General features: G+C 38.1%; 1 protein-coding gene across 8 annotated transcripts in view; it reads right to left on the reverse strand.

Moving 5' to 3' along the window:
* Positions 1 to 13,295, reverse strand: part of diaph2 (diaphanous-related formin 2) — a 363,855-nt gene that overhangs the window by 252,824 nt on the left and 97,736 nt on the right. For all 8 annotated transcript variants that reach the window (XM_086222012.1, XM_086222015.1, XM_086222014.1 and 5 more), the window contains 4 exons: positions 6,065 to 6,139; positions 5,884 to 5,953; positions 4,027 to 4,163; positions 887 to 995 (listed from right to left, as the gene is read on the reverse strand). In XM_086222012.1, the coding sequence (XP_086078138.1) occupies positions 887 to 995; positions 4,027 to 4,163; positions 5,884 to 5,953; positions 6,065 to 6,139 (391 nt within the window). The remainder of the gene's footprint in view (positions 1 to 886; positions 996 to 4,026; positions 4,164 to 5,883; positions 5,954 to 6,064; positions 6,140 to 13,295) is intronic.

Genomic DNA, 13,295 nt, shown 5'->3' on the forward strand with positions numbered 1-13,295 from the left:
TAGATTATGCGCGTTATGCGCATTATGCGCATATAGCGCGCACTCATTGAGAGCAAGAACAGTATAATACCAGGTTTTGAATGGGTGTGTATGTGAAAACTGGCTCCGGGCCGTCTGACCCAGTTGCCTCATGGGTGTTGGGGGGGCCTGGGACACTGTTTAGTGTGTGTTTTTAGTGTTTTTAGTGCTGCTAATGTGTTGCTCTGCCGAGCAAACATAATAGGGTCTTCGCCAGAAGTACCTTCTGGCTCAGGCCCTAAAAAGCTTAGATGAACTCAACACCACAGCCTTTTTTTATTACTTTTTTTTTTCTCCCATTATTCTGGAACCAAAAGAGCAGGCCAGTTCGGGAAACGTGCTCAATAAAGTAGGTGTTTTTAATCAAAGCAGTCGCAATGAAGCTCTGGTAGCATTTCAATATCCCAGCAATCACATCTCATCATGTGCTGGAGGTGCTGCAGGGTTGACAAGTAGATGCGAAGGCAAGAAGACAGGCAGGGAAAAACATATGTATGACGGCAGTTGAGGCTGCAGTAATGGGCCCCAGAGTGACACACCTGCCATTTTCTTGCCTGGCATGAGACATGGTCCCCACAACAAGACAGGATTTGTGGAAATGACACAGTATTTTTCCAGGTATCTGTCTATTGTGATTCACTGTACAACTACACAAGGCCTAAAATTTAAACCACAGAAAATTACACATTATAACATTGCAGCATTGTGGTTTCTGTGCTGGTCACTTAAACTCTAAGTTAATTTTATCTTTTCATAATTATCTGTCGCATAAGCTGTTTCAGTGTGTCCACAAAATAGGTGTAAGGGTGAGTGAAAGTGTATGAATGTGAATGACAGCTGTGTGGTTTTGTTTTGTTTGATTTCCAACCTGGAGCTGCTGGGCCTCGTGGTTCTCCAGTCCTTCCACAATTGGAGCAAATCTCTCTTTATTATTCCTCTCTGCAGCAATCGTCATTGCAGCCAGAATCTTATCCAGACTGGAAGAAGAGAGACCGCAGGGGGATGACAAACACACAAACATCAACAAACACTTTTATCACCTCACTGGCCAAACATTTACTCACAATTTTCAGCTCAAATACCATGTAACTTTATTTCCCTTTGCGTGCTGGTGCGAACACGTACTGGGTCAGTCTGTGGTCATCGTGACCAATGCTCCTGCTTTCCCTCTCTTTGTATGCAATTTGCTCTCTTATTGCTGCAGTATCTCATTTTGACCTCATTGTGCTTGTTATTGAAGAGATGTGAGAAATAACGAGGCTTTATACTGCAATCATGTTCAGTTGTCAAAGCAATTGCAGTTAAGTATGTTTGGATGGGATGGGAGAGGAAAAAAAGGTGCAAATAACTGCAAACTAATGTGCAAATACACCTATTGGGATTGTATGCAAATGAGAGGACTTGAGAGGGCTCAGGGCTGCTTGGCTAAACAGACAACTTCAGCTTCTAAATTGTGAATAAATGAAATTGTGTGCTTAACACACAAGAAACACAGAGGTGTGCATTAAAGGTAAACTGATGTTTTATGAGGACTTATTTATACACTGACTAACAATATGCATACACGACAATCAGCAGAAGGTTGTCTCTGTCAGCGCAAGGCCCCATTTTACTTTTCATTTTAAAGACATTTTCAGGATACAGTAGTTACTCTACAAGGGAGACAGTGTGTCCTGAGCAGTCGGACTGTATACCTGGACTAACGCACAGATAACTGGACAGACCCCTGCTGCATCCGTAGGGGTCACAAAGTCCCAGACAAGCATAGGGAACTGCATGCTGAGCAGTTTTAAAATCAGTTCAAACGACGCTTCAAAACGGACAAGATAGATCTGCTTAACTTGTCGTGTTCTCTTTTGATGCTGTCTGCTAAAGGGGGTGTTGAACATGAGCCAGCGTCACAACACTGGTTGGAAGAGAAGGTTCTGAGCAAGAAAGTGACATCTCAGCTCCTTTGCCTGTCAGTTCTACAGGATTTCTACATTCTAATGTAGCGCTATGATCATGGCAAAGATCTCCATGTTTACTTCAACATATTCCTGGCATGATGCCTACAGAGTTCTACTTCGACACCCAGCACTTGCTCACACATGCTATAGATATACAGATATACCGTAGATATATGTGTGCGTATATACATATACACACATATATACTTATACATATATATACATATACATATACATACATACATATACATTATATACACACATATATACAAATATACACATAATTAAAATGCATTTAAAAACTGCTTTGAATCACAATAATTGCTTGTCTGTATTCTGCTTTCATAAAGAAAAACTGACAGGCCTATAAAAGTGGAATTCATTGCATGCAGAAAACCATTAAACTAATTACCTGTTAAGATAAAACAGCCTATCCATTAATGCCAATTTACGAGAATGCAGCTAATTCTGCTAAAGATTCTCATGCTGGCAATCTAACTTGCTTCACCAATAACTTATGAAATTATATTACATCCAAAGATGTATTGCAAAGATTTAGGTTGTTAAAAGATACATTAATATAGTATTGCAAATCATAATAAAATATTTAGTGAAATGAAAAGTAATTATTTCATCTTAGAAAAACAGTGTAAAGGTGATGTTGTTGAGGAGTAATAATACTAATTACTGTAAATGGTTGTTTAGTGCATGTGCGATTAATGAATAAATTTAAAACTGAAACATGGCAGATTAATGACAATAATTATCTAATCCTATTTTCTTTAAAATTAAGCCAGTAAGCCAAAGATGCACAGTCTTTGATTTTCAGTTACTGAAGCCACCATAGAACCCCAACACTGGCCCAATCTACGAAGACTTATTTGGATGGTCTGCGGTTTGTCTTCCTTCACACACCGAATACACACTGACTTCCAAGTGTATTTGTTATTCTAGACTGGCCCCCAACGGAAACAATAAAACACAGTCCCCTAAATCAAATTTATAAGATGTCATCCAGGTGGTGTGTCAATGGACAAAGTACACTGAATTGTTGAACACAGTAAACATACTAAACTGCATCGTCTGTCCATGAGACGGCCCAACAGATTCATATTCAGCACGAGGTCATCTGCAAATGCATTACAGTAAATACATATGTATTTATGTGTTCTCTGTATGAGCACATTCAACCCAGTGGGGGAAGATTGAAGCAATAGCAATACCCGTCTCCTTCCTGATGCTGTTTCATAAACATTCTCGAGTGGAAATACAGCGGAGATGGCAAAGAATCTCTCTTGCAATCACCTTTTTGTGTGTGTGTGTGTTGTCACGAATGGGGATGTTGAAATGGTGCTGCGCTGTTTCCATATCAGCTGTGATTTAGGGAAAGTGAGGGGAATCGGTCCCTATCCAGGTTGGGCAAGTCTACTTAGAGGGTCAGTTCACTTGAAATTCAAAAAAAAATAATCTCCCTCTTATCCTTTGTGGTAAATAGCAAAGACTTTTAGCTCTAAAGCTTTGGAGATATCAATCACAAACAGCTCTGGACTATTACACTTTTTTTTCATATTGTAAGCAGACGCGCTACCTTTGCGTTTACATCAGTGTCGATCGTCACTGGAGCCGATAAATGTACCTGAATACTGGGGGATATTTGACCAGGGATTGGATGCACATTAAACGTGTTTCCATAGCAGACAAAAACCAGACTGCCAAGCTGCTCCAATGAAAAGTGCTTATCCTGGGTACGTCTATTTTTTTTATATTTAGATCGACATCAAAATGGACTTTTGGCACCCAGTTTCTCTGGGCTGCAAAGGAAAACTGTAGCAAATATCTCCAAAACACCCTGATGTTTCTATGAAGGTGCACTGTCCCAACTGTGAAAAAGAATATGAATACTTGTTATGACTCATGCTGAGATATGTTAGATGTTGAGTGGGCAGGCGTGTGATGCCTCGAAATGATGACATGACCAGACATGACATGACACATGACAATGCGTCTGCAAGAGCAAGACATGTGACAAATGATCAAAGGTAATATCACATCCACTTACATGTTCTCTTCTCCAATAATACAGAACGCAGAGAGAATTTTGACAATCTCTGTCATCATGTTGGTCTGTTTGGGGTCGATTGCTCGTGCCAGGAGCAACAGGCTCCGTTCATCCCCCAAGATCCTTTGCAGTCCATACTGTCAATAGAAAAAAGGAGAGGAGAATATAGAAAAGGTCCACTGAGAACAAAATAATGAGAGCATTTTTACTTAGAGTAAAAAAATGAACTATACACAGAAGGTCTTATTTTTGTAAGTTATAGTTAGCCTTAATTTTCCTTTAAGGAGGAACAACGAGGCCATATGAGAAAATGGAGAGGATGATGAATTAATTTAATTCAGGACAGGACTACAGGGACAAATACTAATAGTCCCCTGAACCTTTTCGTCTCCCCACAACCGAAGGCATGAGTAAAGATGACCATGTGTGGGGATTAAGTGTAGGAGTAGAATATCAGCAGTTCATCTATCCTTGAAATGTGTGCCACTTTTTTGAGAAATGAGCAAGACCTTCCCAAAATGGATAATTAAATGATCCAAGACAGAGGCTTGGAAATGGTAAAATTAGCTTCTCTTTACAATCCCATTATCCCAGTCGTCATCATCGCTGCCAACTGAGCCACCACCAGATTTTTAAAAATAACAAAGAGTGGTGACTGCTAGGGATGTTAATAATTGACCAGTAATGGGAATGTTGAACTGTTGGAAGCATCAATTTGAACACACTACACTGTGTCAGGAGTTATATTATTGAGTAAAGTTATTATCTTGTTATTGCTTAAACGTCATGGCCTTGTACTGAGTGTTTTGAGGTTTTCATGACAGCATTTGTCATGAATTAATAAAGACACAAATGCATTTAGGAAGCCTATTTGTCCACTTCAATGCAATTGAGTGTATAACAATTATCCCTTTGTGTTACATTTTGAACAGATGTGACTAAATCGATTAAATATTTTAAGCCTGCTATAATTTCCAAAAGCCTGTTTGTGAATAAGAAGCAGTACAAATGCGGTCGGTTATGCTGAGGATGGAAGAGGGCCGGAGGATGGAGAGATGTATCGTTTGTTTTTAAACTGTGGTTATCGGGGAATATCTCCCAAACTTCACTGAACCGTGAGCAGAGTTTACCCATTTGCAAACAGAACTTTCAGATAAAAAGACTTGCAATTAAGTGCAATAAATGATTGCAGAGTGAAAAGTTCTGCTTATGAATCCATCTTGTGTCTGCAAATTTGAAATTTTTGCTCTCAAAGCCATCTTTTTGATTGCAATGTGGAAAGTCTTGTTCTCAAAATGATTTTGTTTGATTGTATAATAAAGATAAAAATTAACCTCCAAAGAGGAGCTTTAGTTAAATGCACTTGGACAATTGTTTCTTTTTTTTTAATTAATTTATCTCTTTTTATTCACTGGAACACATGGCTAATATTTGCTATTCGTATTTGAAAGTTCTACATTTTTGTCCATGGAACATTTAGGCTATTATGGCAGAACACCTGAGGAGATCAGAGCTGCAGGTGTGGGATGGTGTATGAGTTCCGACTCCTCATAGTCTTCAGTTGCTCATGTATTTTTTCAAAAATCAACCTTGTCTTCAGAAAACGCACATTTTAGTCCTCTCAATGGCTAACAGACTAATTACTTATTTTAACAAATACATGTTATCTCATCTTTAAATACGCAAACAATTATAAATGAATTAAAACAGATGACAAAATATTTGCTCTGCCACTTTTAACTAACTCCCGTTGTGTCTATGTAACACAATCTCATCATGCAGTTATAATGCTTTTTATTTAATTAATTATCAAATGGATCAATTTGGTAGATTGGCTTTTTTCCTTTTTATACAAACCTTATTATTCATGAACGCCTTCAGGCACTGGATGAGTTTATGCTGGTTCCGTTTATCAATATTCTCTTGCCTGAAAGTAAAAAAAGAAAACAAAAATTGAAAAACATTCTCTAAATACATGAACACAACAATGAACCTTAAAAATTGACCGCGAGCGGAGATGTCATTGGAGTTCACTTACTGTTTCTTGTCCAGCAGCTTCTCCAGCGCATCCAGAAGGAGTCCAAGACCCTCATGACCGAAGTTATTAACCCAACTGTAGATAAAAGACAGACACAAAATATTCCTTCAATATTTTTGTTACACAGTTGGTTTAATGTAAGTTATGTTCATTTGGAAGGTTGAAACCAACATAATCTTGTATTAACCCCAGAGGACATTTGTCATTCAGATAAATATAACAGCTCATCTGGATAAATTGAGTGTTGAAAGTGTTGTTTAATTCCTAACAGAGACAGCTTCAAATCAAATACATGGATGCCCTCCCTGATACTAAATACAGTTTGGATGGGTTTAAATTTAAACAACAGCCATTTACAAGTAAATGAACACGCATTCATCTTCACCAGGGCTCCTATCATGAAGCAGTGTGTATCCAGCCACCCACTGTGAGCAACTGTGTTCCCGTGCCAAAAAAAAAAATTAAAAAAAAATGGAGCAATGCAAGAAAGATAACACTGTAATCGATAACGGATCGCAAGAGATAATTGGCTATAAAACAGAGCGTATCAGGAGATGGCAAATGATCCAGTGCAGATGAGCCTGTTTGTCTAAGTCAGAAAAAGAGCGGGAGGAAGGAGGGGGGTGGGAGGAAGTGTGTGGTCACAGTCAGTTTATGTCATTAGCATTGCTTGTTTTTCAGGCCCCAACTGTCAATAACACAAAAAGCATGGAGCAATTTCCTGACATCAACAGGGCATAAGTCAATGATTTATCCCGCCTTTTTGACGATGATTTGCAATAATAATGGTTTGAGTATTAAATCCATTTGTACTGACTCAGTGAGTTGCAGGGGACCCTCAATTAAGAATGAGATGCATGAGCCTGAGGCAACGGGTGAAGTTGAAGTGAGGTATTTCTTTGATGCGAGACTAAATTAACATGCGCTACAACCCCGACACACCATTCCTCAAATTTCATTAGACAAGCAGAGACAATATATGTTATTAATATTAAGAGTGTACAATGATGATCTGTTTTCTTATTGACCACAAAACACCATGATGTTGTACTGCTAATGTACTGAATACATTGTCAGTATACAAAGAGCCTTCCATTTCTTTTCAGGACATGTTTTTCCACACGTGAGAGAAGAAAGAAGGAATTCAGCTTACTGTCGAATAACAATGTGGTTACATGTATTTGTGATTCAGTGGCAGTGGGAGCAAGAATCTGACTTGGACAACAAAGAAGAACAGAAGACAACATGGCAAAGGGAGAACAAACCAGCAATTTCACTGTTTTTGTTCATGCTTCTTTCGAATGATGGTAATGTCTGTCCTTCGATATAAAACAAAGACTGCAGAAGTTCTCTTTATTACAGATTACACATGAAATATTCTGGAACTGCTATGTAACCTCAGCAAGGATGAAAACATTTTGTAGAAGAAGAATCTTTTTTTTCTTTCTATTAGTCAAAAAAAGTGTCAGTTGTGGACTCAGAAGTCGATGTAACCACTGTGATGTCCCTTGTTTTTGCATTATCACATCAAAGCTGAGCCAAAAAATTACCATGGTTATGTTTACATGGACAACAACAATCCCACTCTTGATCTTATTTTAAATAAAATGTCCTTTGACAAAGGGGCTTACAGAGCTAATGAACTACTCCGTTTACATACATGTTTACATGGTCCACAGCACAGTCAGACTAATGACTGAAGATACCCGTTCAGACTGAGTTCTATATTACAACTTCCTTCCAGAATTGACTTCAAACCTCCATGTCATGTTGCCACTGTGGTATATTTTCAATATTTTTCCTGGTAATAATGCAAAATCTGTGACCAGAGCAAATTTGTAACACCCACCGAACTTTTCATCAGAGAGCAGTTTCTCTGCTAAATCCTGCCAAAACTCGTAGTGCAGTTAAAGTTCATACATCTACAGTGAACGGATTATTGCAGAGTTTTAATCAGGTTTGTATCTGAATATTGAATTTCATGTTTGATGGTAAAAATACTTCTGGATATTCACTACTAGTCCTCCATCATGATTGATATAGCTGTTGCGGTAGTGACCTGTCAATCACATGGGAGCCACACCCAAAAATCTGTTTAAGAGCCTAAATCATTCCCTGCCATTTACCCTAAATCCATCCATCCATCCATTTTCTATACCGCTTATCCATTAAGCAGGGTTCCTACAAGTTTCAACAAGTCAAATTTAAGATCTTTTGAGACCTTTTTTAAGACTTTTTGAATGAAATTTTAGACCTATTCGCGACACCATATGATAGCTTTTGGTCATCAATGGAATGGTGGGATGTGCTTCCCAACACAAAAAATGTTTGTAGTGGTACTGAACCAAGAAAATCTACACATGAAAAAAGAATCTCCAATGATGCGTGGCAGCATCGACCAATTTGAAAAAAGGAAAGATACAGAATTCTCAATTTCACCATTTATTCTGGCATTGAAAAATGAACACTACCACATTCCTTCCCTACAGAGAATGCAATTGAAGTAGGGGAGTGAACTGAAAAATTAAAGAAAAAAAATAATAATACAGTAATGCATTTAAAAAAAAAAAGAAGTGAAAAATTAGTGTGTCAGAATTATTGTGCATATCAGTGACACATGTTGAGGGCTGCCCTCTTACTTGTGTCTCATGTTTACCAGACTTCGCGTGCAACTCCAGAGCCTTTATCCTTAATGTTACCAGTTGAACATTTTATAAGCAACAGCGGGCTTCGTGCGGATTTCCAGTGACTCTTTTCAGCCGGCACTTAAATTCTTTTCTGTCCAGCCATAGATCATTGAATCGGCACTTTCCCATTTTAGATACCCGATCAGACTCACTGTGCGCATCCACCACATGTAACCTGCTCGACTTTCTGTGTAACACGGAGCTCGGACCACATGAATGTGATACGCAGCGTTTGGATTTCTCATTTTATTGGTTCCACCTTTAATAATTTTTCCTTTATGTGGTCGAACTCATTTCATTGTCGGACACTCCTGCGGGAAAATTTTTTCTAACACGATCGATCTAATATCATGTCAATTTAAGACTTGGCGCCTCATTTTTAAGACCTACTACCAAAATGTAAGACTTTTTTAAGGGCCTTAAATTTCAGATTGTTGAATTTTAGACTTTTAAGACTTTTTAAGACTGCGCAGGAACCATGATTAAGGGCAAGAGGCGGGGTTTACCCTGGACAGGTCACCAGTCCCTCGCAGTTCACACTAAATGAAGCCATAATTTAATACATGAACACAAATTTCAGAAGTGGATTTCCTGTGTATAAGTAGATCATAAGGTGATGTTGATGACATGACAAAGGCCTGAATTGACAGTGTCCACCTGACAGTTCATGCATTTACGCTTTATTCAAGGTCTTAAATACTTTGTGAAATGAACATGTTTTTTTTTAACTTGTGGACAATAAATGATCAACGTAGCAATCTTCACCACCAAGAAACAAAAGAAAATCTATTCCTTATCAGTATCATCTCTTAATGGAGGCACACAGGCAAGGATTTCATTAACTTGTGGGAGAACTTGATCATTTAATATTGATGACTAAAATGCTCTAGTTAAGTGACACCAAAATGTGTTACTTTCTGCAATAATGTATATTCCGCAGGCAAAATAAAAAATTCATGCACTGTCAAAGGAAACCAATTTCTTATTATCTACTTCTGCTGGCTTTACGCGATTAAATTGTAGTTATAATACCAGTTTCAAAAAGTATGTCTTTAAAACCTGCCATGCCCTACAGAAAGATGTTTACTGGCAACATAATGTGTATGTTCAGAAAGTTCATTCTTCCTGATCAAAAGTCCACGATGCCCATAGTTTGACATTTATTTGTAGTAAAATAATAGAACACCTTCAAATGTTGTGCCATCACATGACTACTTCTTTTTTGCTGAATATTGTCTGTTCCTGAAAAGGCCCAAAGACATATGATACCATTAAATATGTAGTTATGAATAAGAACATTGGCATGGACCTTAAATGCGACATATGAGGTTCATGGATGAGTTGCATGCAGTTATAAAAGGAAGGGTACATCCTAGACTGGTTGCAGGTCTGTTACACACAGAAGAGTTCCTCTCATCCCTTCTCTGTACCACTGATGTCTGTATTCAGTGCCAATAAAAATAAGTTCCAGTGTGTCCTCTATTCAAATCAACCACACCACAGTAAGTAGCTGTGTGTAAAGTTGGGAAAAAAGTGATAGCCACCCTGTTCCACTATTTGATTACAGGTATTATGTTGAAATGGCTTTGTTATCGTAAGCATGTGTGCAAGTGCATTATCCTTTCATATTGTATTTCAAACAAAGCCCTTCCAACTGTCCTCCTGTGGGACTACTGACCCATTCAGTACTGCAGAATTCCAACGGAGACAAGAAGCTCTGTGCAACAAATAGCTGTCAACGTTATAGCATGAAACCAAGCACCAAGTGTGTGCTTGGTGATTTACAACGGCAAACATGGAGCCACGTTATACCCTGACCACTTTTAATAGCTTGCTGGAAAAACTATAATGTACAAGCTTATCAAATAACATATAATATATAAAACATTTACTCTCCCTTTCTGTTCAGCAGATTTTACACAAGAACAGATAAATATTTCTTTAAATTTTTGAGTAGATTTTACAGCTTATATACCTAATGTTTTTTTTCTCCATTTTCTAAATTGAGATCTCATATACTGTAAATGAGCAGCGCGTAATGGTTCCTGTTGGTTATTTTTCTGTTTGAGGAAAGATGACTGCATTATTTTTAAGAATGCACATATACTGATCACATAAGAAAAAAAAAACTAAAAATAATTCATCTCTAGTTGGCTTATCATTTAGTTCTAATTTACACATTTGGGTCACAGTATACTTCAGTTTGTTCTTCCCTTTTCTGACTTATATTTTGAAGTAACATTTATTGTATGTCAAATTATATTTTATCAGGGAAGTAGCTGGGTAAGTTCTGCCATGGACTTTAGATCTGTGCTGCCTCTTATTCAGAATATACTGTCTGCCATGGACCCTCACAAATGTGCAAGTACAGTAGAAATTAGCTCTGGGCCGTGTGCCACTTTGTATCCAGCATAAGACAAGCCCCCGCCTGTCTAAAAAAAATAAATAAATAAAAATTGTCCATCAGTATGGATCGTCCACAAGAGATGGTGGCTTTTCTTGAACGGAAAATAAACTAACTGAATGTAACTGCACATGAGCCTGCTCAAAAGCAATTCTGATAGTTGATGTTGGTAATTAAGCTTGTAACACAGACTGTGGATGAAATTCCTGGTGTCAGCACCACAAATATGACTGTTGGTATAGTCAGGCGAGACAGACAGAGGGAGAGGCGCGGCGCTCCAAAGAAGCACTTTGCACTTCTAATGGTTTTTGAGTCTCAGCATGGTTCCAAAGCGTGGCTTTAACAAAGACTGAAGATCAGCCTGAGCGAGTCAATGCTTCTTTTTCCAAGTGAAACATTCAGTGTGTGTGTGTGTGTGTGTGTGTGTGTGTAAGAGAGAGAGAGAGAGAGAAGAGAGGGATAGTGAGAAGGAAAGAGAAAGAAATTCTTTTTAAGATTTTAATCGACTAGCAAGTGCCGACAGCTGACACAGCACACCATGCTCCCAAGACACCATGAACACCCCCCCACCCCCCCACAGAGTGCAAAACACTCTTGAAATTTCTAATTATCACCTGAGCAGGCTGAACATTCCAACACAATAATCTTCCACTGCATGGTGGAGACAAAGGAAAAAAAGAAAAAAAGAAGAAAAACAAAAAACAGAAGCGGAACTGGCACATCACTGATTGAGTCCCCCGATTAATGTCATTGTTGGGGTTTGTGTGACGGACCTACAACTTCCTCTAACTTCTGTGCAGAATAGAGCTGTATTTCAGGGAGGAGAGAGAAATGCATTGGTCAGCACTTGGACATCAGAAATAAAAGATACCTTAAAATTGTCTTTATTCTCCAGGATTTGGTTGCAGTCACCCTTTAGGGTAGATGTAACTAAACTTTACAAAGAGTCAGTATGCACATACCGGAATGTGTGCACATGTTGTCTAATTATCTGCTAAAAATGAGGAAAACATCACAATAGCTCTGCAGCTAATCCTGGAGCAGACACAATGGTTATCATGATGTGCAAGTCGGACAAACAACTCAAGTCGAAATGGGACCATCTGAGGAGCAGCTGAAAGTGCCATTTATGTCAAGTGAACAAAAGGCCACACCCCCTTTGTGGACTGAGATTTAGCTGCTATAAAACAGATATAACAAAACAAATGATGCATCTAAAGCTGTAAAAATGACGCATGACATAGACATTTCACAATAAGCTTGTTTGACTGTATAAAAGCATTGTTGTACTGAGTCTTTACAAGCAAACAACACATTTATATGGATTGTGGGTTATGTTCCACATGGAACACACCACATAGAAAACATTACAGTATTTTTCAAATGGGGCTTAATATAATAAAATTCCAGCAGGTCTAGAGTGTCACAATTTTTGTCAAGCTGTATGAATAAACAAAATATATAATATGAAATATGCATGTTGACACTCAATAATTCATTCCATCGTGCATCATTTGCATCTGAAGGCGTCATACCCTCCTGAAATATGAACTATTAAAGTTAGAAGCAGAATATGAAATTGTAAAAATGACTTTAAGTTAAGAAATGTACATTTAAATTCATATGACAGTAATGTGACAGTCATTTTCCATACCTGTAAGAGACAATTTCTAGCTAATTCAAATCAGATATTTCTGAATTATGCATCACTCTGGGGCTATAACAGATATGGCTATCTAGGAGGTTAACAGATGGTGTCATAAAATGAAATAGGCATCACTCTTAAAATACACCCAGACACTGAGGACATTAATGTCTCCAAAATCATTTTCATCGCCCCTCAGGGAGAAGGGTGAACGTCAACTCTAAAGTCAGCTGCAAGGGTAAAATCTAGCTAACTTCCTCATTTTTGCACTACCCGTCACGTCTGTTGCAGATAGTGCATGAACATTTGTTCCATTTTATTATACAGTCAAATAAAAGTCGTCCAATACTATGAAAGGAGAATACGAGCACCAAAGACAAAAAAACAAATGTGGATTCACTCACAGGCTAATAGGTATTTCTGTTACTTTTGAAGAAACCACACACATCTATAAGCCTAGTAAATGTTTGTGTAATGTCTTAATGTTCTCTGTCT

The sequence above is a fragment of the Aulostomus chinensis genome, chromosome 13 (assembly GCF_037954235.1).
Source record: "Aulostomus chinensis isolate RoL2024-O1b breed Wild chromosome 13, RoL_Achi_v1.0, whole genome shotgun sequence".
Taxonomy (NCBI): domain Eukaryota; kingdom Metazoa; phylum Chordata; class Actinopteri; order Syngnathiformes; family Aulostomidae; genus Aulostomus; species Aulostomus chinensis.